Raw genomic sequence first — 13333 nt, 5'->3', positions numbered from 1 at the left:
ATTTGAAATTTTTTGAAATTCAATTATTTATAAAAATTATAAAAGCAACTCTAATAAAATTAAATTATTTTTGAAATTAAATTTTAATAGAAATTTTCTAAAACTGTAATTAGAAATGTTTTAAAATTCAATTAATTATAAAAATTGTAAACGAAAATATAATAAAATTCAATTATTTTCTAGAATTTTTAACTAAAATTCTTCTCTAAATCAATTATTTTAAATAATTTTTGAGAAAGTTCTTCAAAAATCCAATTATTCAAGGAAAAAAGTTCTCCTAAAATATTTCTAAAATCCACTTGTTTACAATTCAATTTTATGAAATTTAAATTATTTAAAAAATTTTTAATTAAATATGTAATCAAAAATTCAAGTAATTTAAGGTATTTCTCCGGCTGCTACTCTTGTAAAAATTAATTTTCGATAAATTTTCTTCAAATTTTGAGAAAATGATTCTTCGGGTGACTTTTAAATGTGGTAAAAATTTCAAACCCCTTTGCGATGCTAAATTTTCAGTTATTCAAGTTCAAACTTTCACTTTTACATGCGATTATGTTAAAAATAAAAAATGTCAACCACAATATCTCGTTCTTTGACATGGCAAAGGGTTTTGAAATTTTTACCACATTCAAAGGGCACCCAAAGAAACATTTTCTCAAAATTTGAAGAAATTCTATCGAAAATCAATTCTTACAAGAGTAGCGGCCGGAGAACTATACCTTAAAAAATCTGAATAAAAATTGTCAAAGAAACTAAATTTTTTAGGATTTTTCAGTTAAAGCTTTTAAAATTCAAATTTTCTAAAACTTTCTTTGAAACTTTTTGAAATTCAATTATTTATAAAAATTTTAAACGCAACTCTAGTAAAATTAAATTATTTTTAGAGTTTTTAATAAAATTATCGAATAATCATGTAAAATTATTAAATTTTAATTCAAATTTTCTAAAACTTTAATTCAAAATCATTAAAAGTCAATTAATTATGAAAATTGTAAACGTAAATTTGCTAAAATTAAATTATTTTTGAAATTTTTAAGCAGAATTATTTTAAAAAATTGAATGTCATATTTTTTAAAGTTCAATTTTTACTGTTTTTGATTTCAAACTTTATAAGACAAAAATACAAAAATTTCAAGAATAATTAAATTTGTTCAATATTTTTAAAGACTACTGAACACAAAAATTCCAAATTTTCTTATCAATTCTGGAAATTGAATATTTGTCCAGTACTTTTTATAAAATTCCGATTTTTGTCTGATTTCCCTGACCTGTGGCAACCCTGGAAATTCAATTATTTAAAAATACTTTTTACTGGCAAATTAAAGTAACTAAAAATTTGCATTGTTCTTTTTTTTATTAAATTTTTTGTGTATAAAAAGTTTGATTAGTTTAGCTTAATTAATAATACACAGAAAATTCGTATTGTTTGTTGTTCTCTCAACGAAAAGGTGTAATATATAAAACCTTTTCTAATATATATATTTCAACGTTGATTAATATTTTTTTAAAATAAATGTTAATAAATTAATTTGCTTTACGTAGAAGGCTGTTTTAATAAGTTGTAACCTTTTTTTTCTATCAGTAAACAATATAATTTATTGAATAAGATATTAAAAAAATATTTTTATTTTTACGTATTTGAAAAGAAATCGATGAAGCCTGTAAAACTAACAAAAAAATTCTCTCATTTCATTTAAAAAATATTTTTGTTTATCTGTAAAAAGTAAAAACAACTTGTAACAATTGAAACTCAAATTAACAAGCATCTTTCTTTTATCGGATTGAAAACAATCAAATTCAGTTTAAGTACATTATAAAATTATATTGTTTTTATATTGTTTAAAGAATCTATTACTTTTTTCATAGTAATACTTCCTCTGTAAGACTTTTATTTTTTCTTGGCACAATTTATTTTTAGTCTTTTTTTTAGGAAATACTACTGTTGTTTTATTTTCTTTTTTTTTTTGTTTTAGATTCTTTTTAGATAATTTAGAATTTTATTTCCTGCTTTTTTCTTAACAGAGCGTCGTAATGATGTTTTACAGAAAAAAATTTTCCTATAGTAAATTGTACAAATTATCACCTTCCACTTTTTTTATAGTCTTGTAGGCTATGTCTTCATAATTGCATATGTACATAGACTTACATTAATTAATTTTAAACACATACATCGTTTGTTCTTTCTCTTTTCTGTCTTTCTCTCTCATTTTTCTTTCTTTCTCTTTAATTCCAAAACAATTAAATTAGATTTTAATAATAATGTCATGTTTCAATACCAGCGCCCATGACAAATCATATTTAATAAAAAAATTTCAAATTAATCAGTCGTACTTTTATTCATACTCATTTTTCTACTACAAAAATTATTATATCAGTCGCACTTCTTTTTCTCTTTTGATAAAACACACACTTTTGTTAAAAAAAAATAATTATATAAAATCAAGATAGTAAAACTAAAAACATAAAAATTAGTGGACTATTTAATTTTCTTTGCTTGTTTTATCGAACGACTGATTGCACTGTTGACATTTACTTTCAATTCAAAAATTTCAAATAAGATTCATCATCATAAGTGTAAATTTTGATCAATTTTATCTATGTTTAAAAAAAAACTAAATAAAAGGTGCCAATATTTTTTTTCCGAATGAAAAATTAAAATGCTAAGTATTTTAAAGAGTCATGTATCAAAAAGAAGATTATACCTTCGAATTAAAATACTTAAAATACAAATTGTATATGTTCTTCTGTTTGCCAGTACCTACTGCGTTATAAAAACTGTTTTTAAAAAAATTCTATACAATTATCGAAAAAAAAAGTCAAACTTAACGACTCTTGTTAATCTACTATTCGAGTAACTTATTTAGGCAATATATAGCGTTTTTCCATTTTTTTTTAAAAGCAGCGATAATACGGTACTAGACTGTAGAATGCCTAATGCATACTTTTTTCGTTTACATATTATCATTATTATTATTAACACTATCGAAGTGCAGGGCTGTTTATCATTAATGATACTTTTTCATACGCGTACTCTAAATTCTTTGCAAGACCCGCGCAACAGCCATGTTGTTGAATTGTTTGGAACCTGTATGTTCTGAAATTCTTCTCTTTGTCTATATACGTTACTGCTGCCATTAGAGGGCACATTATGATTTTGCTATGATCCTGGAAGTTAATCTATCGAAAAAAAAGAATTTTTTCCTTTATTATCCATTGCTTTTTCTATTCTACTAAATTATTAATTAACAATAGGGTAGAGTGGGGTAAAAAAGCCACATTTTTACTTTTGATGTTGTAAAATCTGTATTTAAAATTTTTTTCTCAAATTTCCAATTGTTATTGAAAGTTTAGTTATTAAGCTTGAAAATTCTTGACGGAAATATTTTTTATCTCATGAAAGGACTAAGTTATAAGAGTTTTACGAAAGCACTGTAAGTGGCTTTTTTGCACCACCTGGTGGGGTGAAAAAGCCACCCTACGATTTTAGCAAAACATGTTATCAATTTAGGTATTTTTATAGTTTCCCTTTATTTATATGACAAATAGTCTTATTTGAAAAATATTCTAATAATTATGAAAGAGTTTTTAGCAAGCAAAATTGAAAATTATATTAAGTTTACCTGTTTTCCATTTGCACTGCCAATTTTTCGTACCTTTTTTAGAAGTTCTCTTTAAGTTTTACCACAGATAACATATTTCGTTGCAACCGTTTATTCATTGTTTATTTTTTAAATGCACTTTGAACTACTTTTTCGTCGTGTTTAATTTATTTTATTAAATAAACACGAGAAATTTTGTAAAATAAGAAGGTTAGTTTAAATAGAAAACAAGTGAATTTCACAAAATATTCAATGGATTTTTTGCCCTGGCTTTTTTACACCCAAGACCAGTTATTAAAAAAAGCAAAAATAAATTGTTAATTCAGTTCAATTTCCAAAAATTAACATTGTATACGTTTTCGGTATACTTTTCTCCTTATGTACAAACATTTACTTTTATTATTCGTTCACTTAATCAAATTGTAATATGTTTGAAAAGTTCACCAAAATGTTTTCAAAAAAGTAACAAAAAATTAAAATTACAATAAAAACAATATTAATCTAGGTACAACATTCAAACTAGATTCAAAAGTTGCGTATTACCTAATAGTATTTATATTCTAAACAGCTGATAAATCGGCTTAATAGTTTTTAAATAAAACTCAAATGGCTTTTTTACACCATGGCTTTTTTACCCCACTCTACCCTACTTTAAATTTATTCTGTCGAAAATTCTTTGTCAAAAGTTAATTTTCTTTTAAGTTTAAAAGAAATTTTTAATTACTAATTTTGTAAGTAATCTTTCATTTGTAGTCATTTTTATTTATTTTTATTTACAAAAATTTGTTTATTTTTAATAAAATTTCTATTTTATTTATTAGGCCTCGGATCGACTTTGAGGCGCAAAAAAAGTAGCTTTATTCGATTAGAGATAGAAAAAAAGTCGAAAAACTCGTTTATTTTATACAGTGTTATACAAAGTTAGATTTTTCTTAATTTTCAACATCAAACCTTCTGAAATTTAATTATTTCTAAAAATGAGAACCGTGACTTCCAAAATTTTATTATTTTAGAGAATTTTTAATGGAATTTTTTGTCTTCTTTAAATCAATTATTTCTAATAATTTTCCAAAATTTCATTAAGATTTCAATTATTTAAATACAAAAATTCAAATTTCTATAACAATTGCAAACTGTAATTATTCATGGTTGCTTTAAAAGTTATTAAGATGAATTATTGAAAATATTTAAACAGAAATATTGAAAATAAGTAATTTAAAAAAATTATAGTAAAATAATTCATGAAATTAGTTTTTCAAAAATATTTCAAATAAATTTTGAAAGATAATGAATTTTTTCAATTTCATACAATTAAAAAATTTCTAAATAATTGAAATTTAATTAAATTTTTTGAAAATAATCAACTTTTTGGAGAATTTTAATTACAATTATAAAAATACATAACGTAACTAGATTTAAAAAAATTTTTAAAGTAACTTTTTTTCAAGAAAATTGAATTTTAAAAAATTATGATGAATAAATTCAAAAAATTAGTTTTTTTTAATATTGTAATGTAATTCTTCGAAAATAATTGAATTTCTTGAAATAATTTTGGGACAATTTTAAAAACTGATCATTTTTGTAAAGAATTTTATTTTAAAACTTTGAAATAATTGATTTCTTTAAAATTTCATCAAAACTTTTTCAAAATCAAAATATTGAAAATAATTGAATTTTGAAAATTTATAATGAATAAAGCTTAAGTATTCAAGAATTCAAATAATTTAAAAAAACTTTGAATAAAAATTTTTCAAAAAACTAACTTTTTTGGATTTTTCAATTAAAGTTTTTTAAAACATTTAAAATACAAATTTTTTAAAACTTTAATTTGAAACTTTTTGAAATTCAATTATTTATAAAAATAAGAAAAGCAACTACAGTAAAATTAAATTATTTTTGGAATTTGTAAGTAAAATTGTCAAATTCTAATTCAAATTTTCTATAACTTTAATTTGAAATTTAATTATTTATACAAATTGGTAACGCAGCTCTAGTAAAGTTAAATTATTTTTGAAATTTTTAAGTAAAATTTTCAAATAATTAGATAAAATTATAAAAATTATTAAATTCTAATTCAAATTTTCTAAAACTCTAATTCGAAATGTTTTAAAATTCAATTAATTATAAAAATTGTAAACGAAAATCTACTAAAATTCAATTAATTTTTAACTAAAATTCTTCTCTGAATCAATTATTTAAAATAATTTTTGAAAAAGTTCTTCGAAAATTCAATAATTATTCAAGGAAAAAAATTCTCGTAAAATATTTCTAAAATCCACTAATGAAATTTAAAATTTTTAAAAAGTTTTCAATTAAATAGGTAATTAGAAAATTCAAGAAATTTAAAAAAATTTGAATAAAAATTGTTCCAAAAACTGACTTTTTACGATTCTTTAGTTAAAGTGTTTTAAAATTCAAATTTTCTAAACCTTTAATTTGGAACGTTTTGAAATTCAATCATTTCTTGAAGAATTACTTTTTTAAAAATTATTTCAATACTATTTTTTGAAGTTAATTTTCACTAATTTTTATTTGAAGATATTTCATTAAAATTTTTGAGAATTAAATTATTTTCAGAATTCGTTATTAAAATTATTCAAAATTTTAATTGAAATAACTAAAAAAATCGCAATTATTTTGAATAAAATTTTACAAAATTTTAATTAGGTATTTAAAAAGTTCTTAATTATTTATTTCGGAAATGTAATTATCTTTAAAAAATTATTCAAAAATAGTTTTTAAAAGGTTTAACTGTATTTATTTTCCATACTATTAAAACCTAAATAAGTAGTGAAATAAATAAACAATGAATTTGGTAAAAAAATAATTAATTAATCCTAAATAAATAAATAAATTTCCTTAGACAAGTTTTTCTATTTCTGATTGTTTCAATTTCTTAAAATTTTATTTTTCCCTGTTTATAATTTTTTTTACCTATTTTCTAATTGTCTTTATATTATTTCGTGTTTATTCTTTTGAAAATTATTTCGGTAATTTAAAATATATTTTTTTTAATTTGAAGTTAAAATAAAGTTTTTTTTTTAAATCAACAAATTTAAATAAAATAACTTTTGACAAAGACTTTTCACTTGAGAAACAAAGCCATTTTCACTGAGTCTAAGAAAAGAAGACTTCTAAACTATTTGCAAAAAGATAAATAAATTAAGCGAAAAATAAAAATAAGTTTCTTGAATCAGAAAATTAAAAGGTAATTAAAAAATAAATTGAAAAATAAAAATTCTTTTAAAAATTATAATGAGAAAAAAATGTGGAAACTGAATAAAATAAAAAAATGCATGAAATAGAAAACACAAGGAAAAGCAGGTAACCAAAGGAATAATAAAGTAAATGGAAAACATACCAGGAAAAGAATGCGAGAAAACCATATAATATGGAAAATAAGCGGTTAAAAGTGTAGTTATAAATGCGGTATAAAAAAGCAGATGTAAATTAAATACGACAAAAGAAAATAATGAAATTTCTAATTTTAAATGTAGAAATAAAACTAAAAGAATTCAACTTACTTGAACAGAGCCATTCGTCAGTTGCATAACAACTGCAGTTTGTGTCCTAAACCATTGATTCATATAAGGTATTCTGGAGAGCGAATCACTTTGTTTAACCGCAATAGCTCCACCCGCTTTCATTAAATGTTCCGTCATATAACGTAAAAAGAAATTAAGTAACTTCATTTTCTTCTCCAAACTGGAGGGATAGTTACTGGCAGTATAGTACAGTTCTTTGCCATCTCGATTGATGTAGTGAATGTTATGACCATTGGCGAGCATAATTAATCGTGTGCCATCATTATACATAACGCCAACACCATCGTCCGATAATTGATAACCAAAACCGTACTTATCCGAATAATCAACCCATTTACTTATCCAGACGAATGGCTGAGCATCTGGATCGGTCATTTCATCTAAATTCAAATAAAATTAATTTAATTACATATTATATACCATTAATCAATTAATTAACATTAATGAATAATTTCATTAAAAACAAGAAGAGAATTTATAAATATGCTTTTTTAAAAAAAAAAAAAATATTAATTTTTGTTTTCAAGAAAATATAATAGGAAAAATTCATGCCTGTGTGATCCAGAAAAATTTGATAAGGTCTCTGAGGATCTGGAGAAAAATGAATTGGAATTTTGGAATCAGGATTATTATTAAATATTATATTTGAAACAAATGTTCAATGATGATTTGTAGAAAATGCATACCTGCAGAAGATGCCATTTTTTGTGCGGGTTTCGATTTAAGAACACCATGAAGCTGTTCTTTTAGGGCCTGAAGCATTCGTTTATTCTCCTGATTTATTCTTTGTACATCATTTGAATTTACTTCGGATGCTTTCAATTTATTTGCAGGACTTAAAATTTTATTACGTTGAGGACTAGCAGGTACTTTAAAAACTTCAGCCTCACCCGCATTATAATTATTCATATTCATTTCCGATAATGGTTTTCGGTTATTATGCAATTCCAATGCGTCCAATCTCGGTGCCATTGTGAGACATGAAAGTGGAAGGCTCTGCGGTAAAAATCCTGAAAAAATAATAAAATTACTATTTTTTTCTTCATTCGTAATACTTGAAAAAATATATAAATACAAGAAATATTATTTTATAATAAACGATTTTTTTTTAAATTGTTTAGAGAAAAAGTCTCTTACCACTTTGGAAGAATTCATCTTTCAGCAATTTTCCAACACAGGGACGTTTCGATGGATTGCCTTGTAACATACTCGATATCATATTCATCGCAGGTTTGGTGACTGACGAAGGCGTTTTATATTGAACTTGCTTAATTCTAGCGTAAGTTTCTTTTAAACTAGAAGTTTCGAATGGTGGTTTACCCACAAGCAGAGTGTACATTATACAACCGATACTCCAAATGTCAACTTCGAAAGAATGACCAACTTTGGTCAAAATTTCGGGGGCAATGTAGTTAGGAGTTCCGCATAATGTCCTTTAAATAGGAAAATAAGAAATTATTATTGTCCCTAAATTATTTAATAATAATGTAGGCCTCGGATCGATTTTAAGGCGAATAAAAAGTTGCTTTAGTCGATTAAAAATACAAAAGGAGTAAAAAAATGTCGTTTATTTAATTCATTGTTGTCACTAAAATTTTATTTTCTATTTCCCTGACTTTTCACTGCTTTCTAAGATCAATTATTCAAAACTCCAATAATTTTGTAAAATAAATATTTAAAGACTTAATTAGAGTTGCAACAAAAAATTAATTTTGTTTTTCCCTGTTTTTTCTCTGAATTCCAGACAAAATTTTGGCCCACCTAATAAACAATTGCCATTGTAAGGCAATTTTTAAATAAATATTTCTCCTATTTATTGAAGCCAAACTTTATTTACTATTAGTGGCTTTAAGGAAGAATCTGACGTACAGTCAAAACAAAAGTTAGTCCAATGTCAAATTTCGTAATTTAAAAGAAAAAGACAAATTAAATTTTAAATTCGTTTTGGCGGAAAGGCGAAGAATTTAATTTTGAACATTTAAAACGATTGAAAGTTAGATTTGAATAAAAATTACAATTTTCTGTCACACTGAAAAAAATAATAGGCAGAATGTGATTTTTACTCAGGCAATTTTTGCCTAAGGGACCGTCCATAAATTACGTAACACGTTTTTAGTGAAATTTTGAACCCCCCCTCCCCCTATGTAACAAGTTGTAACAAAATCGTTTTACACACCCCCCCCCCTCCTTATCAATGTTACGTAATTTTTAAAAATATTTTTTTACTAACGTTTTTCGAAACAAATTTGTTTATTACTGTTATTTTTAGTATTTATATCGTACAATAGCAATACAAAATTAAGTTAAATATAAAAAACATTTAGAGGAATAATTTTATTAATCATACTGAACAACCAAAAATATAACATTGATTTTTTAACAATAAAAATTGTATATTATTCCCAAGAATCGGTTCGCGAAATGATTCGATTTTTACTTATATTGAAGTGGCGGCAAGGGACAGCTTTTCAAAAATTTATCCATTATAAAGAGATTAAGTTCCTTATAAATATTACGTAACAATGATGATTGACCCCCCCCCTCCCATGTAACATATGATAACATTTTCTCGAACCCCCCCCCCTAAACGTGTTACGTAATTTATGGACAGCCCCTAAGTTCAAAAGCAAAACAGGCAAAGCAATTGTTTTTTTTTTTTTTAAAAAGGAATTTTTGCCTTAACTATGTATATAAAAATTGCCTTACAATGACAATTGTTTTTATGAGGTGAGTCACTTTGAAATAGAATGCCCTAAATATTTAATCATTATTATTTTTCCATAGGAATTAAGATTTTTAAAAATTTCAAATTCAAACTTTTCAAATTCAATAACTTATAATAATTAAAGATGACCGAGTAATAGAATCATTATTTAATATTATAAAAATATTGTTACTGCTACTTCTTCAAAAATATTATCTTTATTTCAATTAAATTATTATTTTCTAAAATTTTTAACTAAAATTCTTATATAAATAAATTATTCTTAATAATTTTTAAAATAGTCCAATTATACTTTTTCACAAAAATTAATTCTACAGAATTGTTAGTTAAAAATATTAAAAATTAAAATTTTCATAGATTTTAATATGAAACCTTTTCCACAAATTAAATTATTTATAAAAATTCGTGCAATAATGATTTTAATATTCAATTATTATCTAGAATTTTAACTGAAATTCATTTTTAAATCAATTTTTAACAGAAAATTCTAAATAGAATTCAATTATTTAAATACAAACATAAATAATTTATTAAATAATTAAATATTTCTTAAAATTTAATTCTCATAAAGAATTTCATCAACACATTTTAAAATAATTGAATTCTTTTGACGAATTCTAATAATATTTTTAAGAATAATTACTTTTTTTGAGGAATTCGATTAAAATTGTATTAAAAATAATTGAAATTCTGCGATGAGTTTTATTATTTATGAAAATAATTAAATTATTGCGAAGAAATTTATAAAAAATTTGTAAATAATAAAATTCCTGTAAAATTTCTGTTATTTATGAAAATAATTGAATGCTTGCGTAGAATTACGTTAAAATTTTTTAATATAATTGAATTTCTGTAAAGAATTTTATTACTTTTGAAAATTGAATTTCTGTAATCATTCGTAACTTCTTCAAAATTCAATTTTTTTGCGTTTTTTACTAAAATTTTTCTATAAATCTTTTAAAAATAATTAAATTTTTGAAAAAAGTTTTAATAAGTCTAGAAAAGTAAATCTTTAATAAAAATTTTAATTTACTTTGTTCGAAGAGAATTGAATCTTAAAAATTTATGATAAAAGAATTCTAAGTTCAAAAAAAGTTCAAAAAAATTTATTTGAGTTTTCGAAAATATTGAAATTAATTGAATTTAAAAAAATGACAATGAAAAAATTCTAAGAATTGTTTTTCAAAAATATTTTAATATAATTTTTAGAAGTTAATTTATATTATTTTTCATGGTGAAATTTATACTTCAAGATTTTTCATTAAAATTTTTGAGAATTCAATTATTTTCAAAATTTTTCAATTAAAATTGCAAAACTTCTTCAAAATTTTATTTTCAAAAATTGTAATAAAATACTTAAAAAAAACAATTATTTTCAATTAAATTTTACAAAATTTCAATTATTTAAAATCTTTTTAATTGTATATTTCAAAAATTTAATTAGAAAAATTATTCAAAAATAATTTTTGAAAGATTTGTCTATAGTTATTTTTGACACTATAAAAATCGAAATAATTTGCATTTTATACCAAAAATGTGGTATTTTTTTGCAATATTTGGAGGAAAAGTCGAAAGTCACAATTTTCGAAAATAAGTCAAAAAAAGTCTCATTCTTTGAAAATTGTCAAAATAAAATTGTCGCATAATATCAAAGGCCTGTTAATGAAATCTTAATTCTTAAATAAAATCAATTCTGAAATTATTTACTTTTTCCTTTCGCCTTCATGTTCAAGTTTAGTCGCTAAACCAAAGTCACCAATTTTCACTTGCAATTCATCATTTAAAAAGAGATTGCCGAGTTTCAAGTCCCTGTGAATAATTCTATTTTGATGCAAATAATGTACACCTTCCAAAATTTGTTTCATGTAAAATCGTGTTTCATATTCAGTTAAAGCTTTCCTTCTCTTATGCAATTCCATCATTGACTGAAATAATTTACACAAAATAAATATATACAATTTTCTCCTAGACAAAAAGAAAAAAAAACAGAAAAATAAAGAAAGAAAATATTTTGTTTACCCTTTTACGGCATAACTCTAGAATTATATAAATATTATGTGAGTCGTCGAAAAATCCATGAAAACCAACGACATTTTTATGATTTAAACTCTGATGAATAGCAATTTCCTGTGTCATCTTTTCTCTCTGGTTATTTTTTGTCATTAATGATTTTGGTACGATCTTTCCGGCGTACACATTGTGAGATTTTGACTCTCGAATTTCGTAACATTTTGCAAAGCCACCCTGAAAATATATCATTAAAGTGATTAAAGTCTAAATTAAATGTTCATTAATTGAAGGAAAATTTACGTAAATTATTTTTGCAAACAATTACATAAAATTGTGCGATAATTCATAATTTTTTAGAGAACTTTTTTTACTAGTCAAAAGTTTAGAACTCGAGAGAAAAAAAATGTCAAATAGAAATGAAAATACATTTTCAATAAATTAAGGTTAATTAAAACGAATGCAATATTATTACAATATAGGTTATATCAAAATTTACTTTCGAATAGCATCGTTGAAAATATTTCAAAATTATTAAAAAAAATAATAACGATAACGTTCTTTGGCCGGAAAAACAATAATAATTTTCAATAAAAATAACAAGTTTTGTTATGAAATCTGTCAAAGTGAGAAATTTTGTTTTGGAATCATGAAACGAGTATATCAAGTTATGGGACTTGGAACAGGAAGCAAAAAAGGTGAGGCAATGAATATGTGAAATTTTAGGAGGGATCGCGTCTATACGGTCGACATGGTGGAGGTTTGATACATGAGGAGTCAATGCAGGTTAATGACTTTCAACAAAATTTGCTCAATGAAATTTAAGACCTTTCGTTTAAGTTTCATGAGTAGGATATAGAAAATAATAAATACAAAATATGAGGAAAGAATATCAGGAAAGTAAATATTGACGATTGAAATAAATAGAGATAATAGGGTACCTTTCCGAAGAACCGGCCTTTAATGTAGCTTCTTTGAGCATTCACGTCGTAAATAATATCTGGGATGATCGACTCCTTTTCATCTTTTGACATTGTTAATTGCTATCGATGTAAAGATCACTTTAAATGAGTCCGAACTCCACAATTCACTCAATAATCACAACTTTTTGTAGTTACTTTACAAGGCTAAAGGAGTTGAGCAGCCCTTTCAGATAACTGTTTAAAAGCACTGTTTTGAGAAACCGTGTAAAGCAACGGACTTCACTGTTCGAATTCAAGCCGTTAACCAATCGGAGGCAAGTTGCTCGTCACGTGACTATTGTAAAGTCTTCAAATTTTAACGCAAGACGGCGCTCTGAAACGAGCGTCTGCTAGTAAAAAGTGCGGGAATATTAAAATATCGCATTAAAAAAATGATAAATAATTTTGAAACTTTTAGTAATTAGTCATTAAAATTATAAAGTACATTAAAATTTTCACTCTCATCAATTTGATTAAACTGCTATGTATTTTAAA

General features: G+C 23.6%; 1 protein-coding gene across 1 annotated transcript; it reads right to left on the bottom strand.

Annotated features, from left to right (window-relative positions):
• Positions 1 to 1687: 1687 nt before the first annotated feature.
• LOC122503827 (serine/threonine-protein kinase polo) lies at positions 1688 to 13091 on the bottom strand. Its single transcript, XM_043614545.1, has 7 exons — positions 12818 to 13091; positions 11889 to 12113; positions 11577 to 11794; positions 8282 to 8577; positions 7831 to 8154; positions 7124 to 7524; positions 1688 to 3177 (listed from the first exon to the last, which is right to left on the bottom strand). The coding sequence occupies exons 1-7, from the start codon at positions 12908 to 12910 to the stop codon at positions 2980 to 2982; spliced, it is 1755 nt and encodes a 584-aa protein (XP_043470480.1). The 5' UTR covers positions 12911 to 13091; the 3' UTR covers positions 1688 to 2979.
• Between the last annotated feature and the right edge of the window lie 242 nt (positions 13092 to 13333).

The sequence above is a fragment of the Leptopilina heterotoma genome, unplaced genomic scaffold (genome assembly GCF_015476425.1).
Source record: "Leptopilina heterotoma isolate Lh14 unplaced genomic scaffold, ASM1547642v1 Lhet_27, whole genome shotgun sequence".
In the NCBI taxonomy this organism is placed as follows: Eukaryota; Metazoa; Arthropoda; class Insecta; order Hymenoptera; family Figitidae; genus Leptopilina; species Leptopilina heterotoma.
The sequence above is the reverse complement of the archived record's forward strand: the minus strand, read 5'-3'. Positions and strand labels throughout refer to the sequence as shown.

Excerpts from the sequence above, each read along its gene's own strand:
- LOC122503827 (XM_043614545.1), bottom strand. The coding sequence starts at position 12,910 with ATGTCAAAAGATGAAAAGGAGTCGATCATCCCAGATATTATTTACGAC. Across the intron at positions 8,155-8,281 it reads AGATGAATTCTTCCAAAGTG|GATTTTTACCGCAGAGCCTT; the intron begins GTAAGAGACTTT and ends TTATTTTTTCAG. Across the intron at positions 3,178-7,123 it reads TGACGAATGGCTCTGTTCAA|ATTAACTTCCAGGATCATAG; the intron begins GTAAGTTGAATT and ends TTTTTTCGATAG.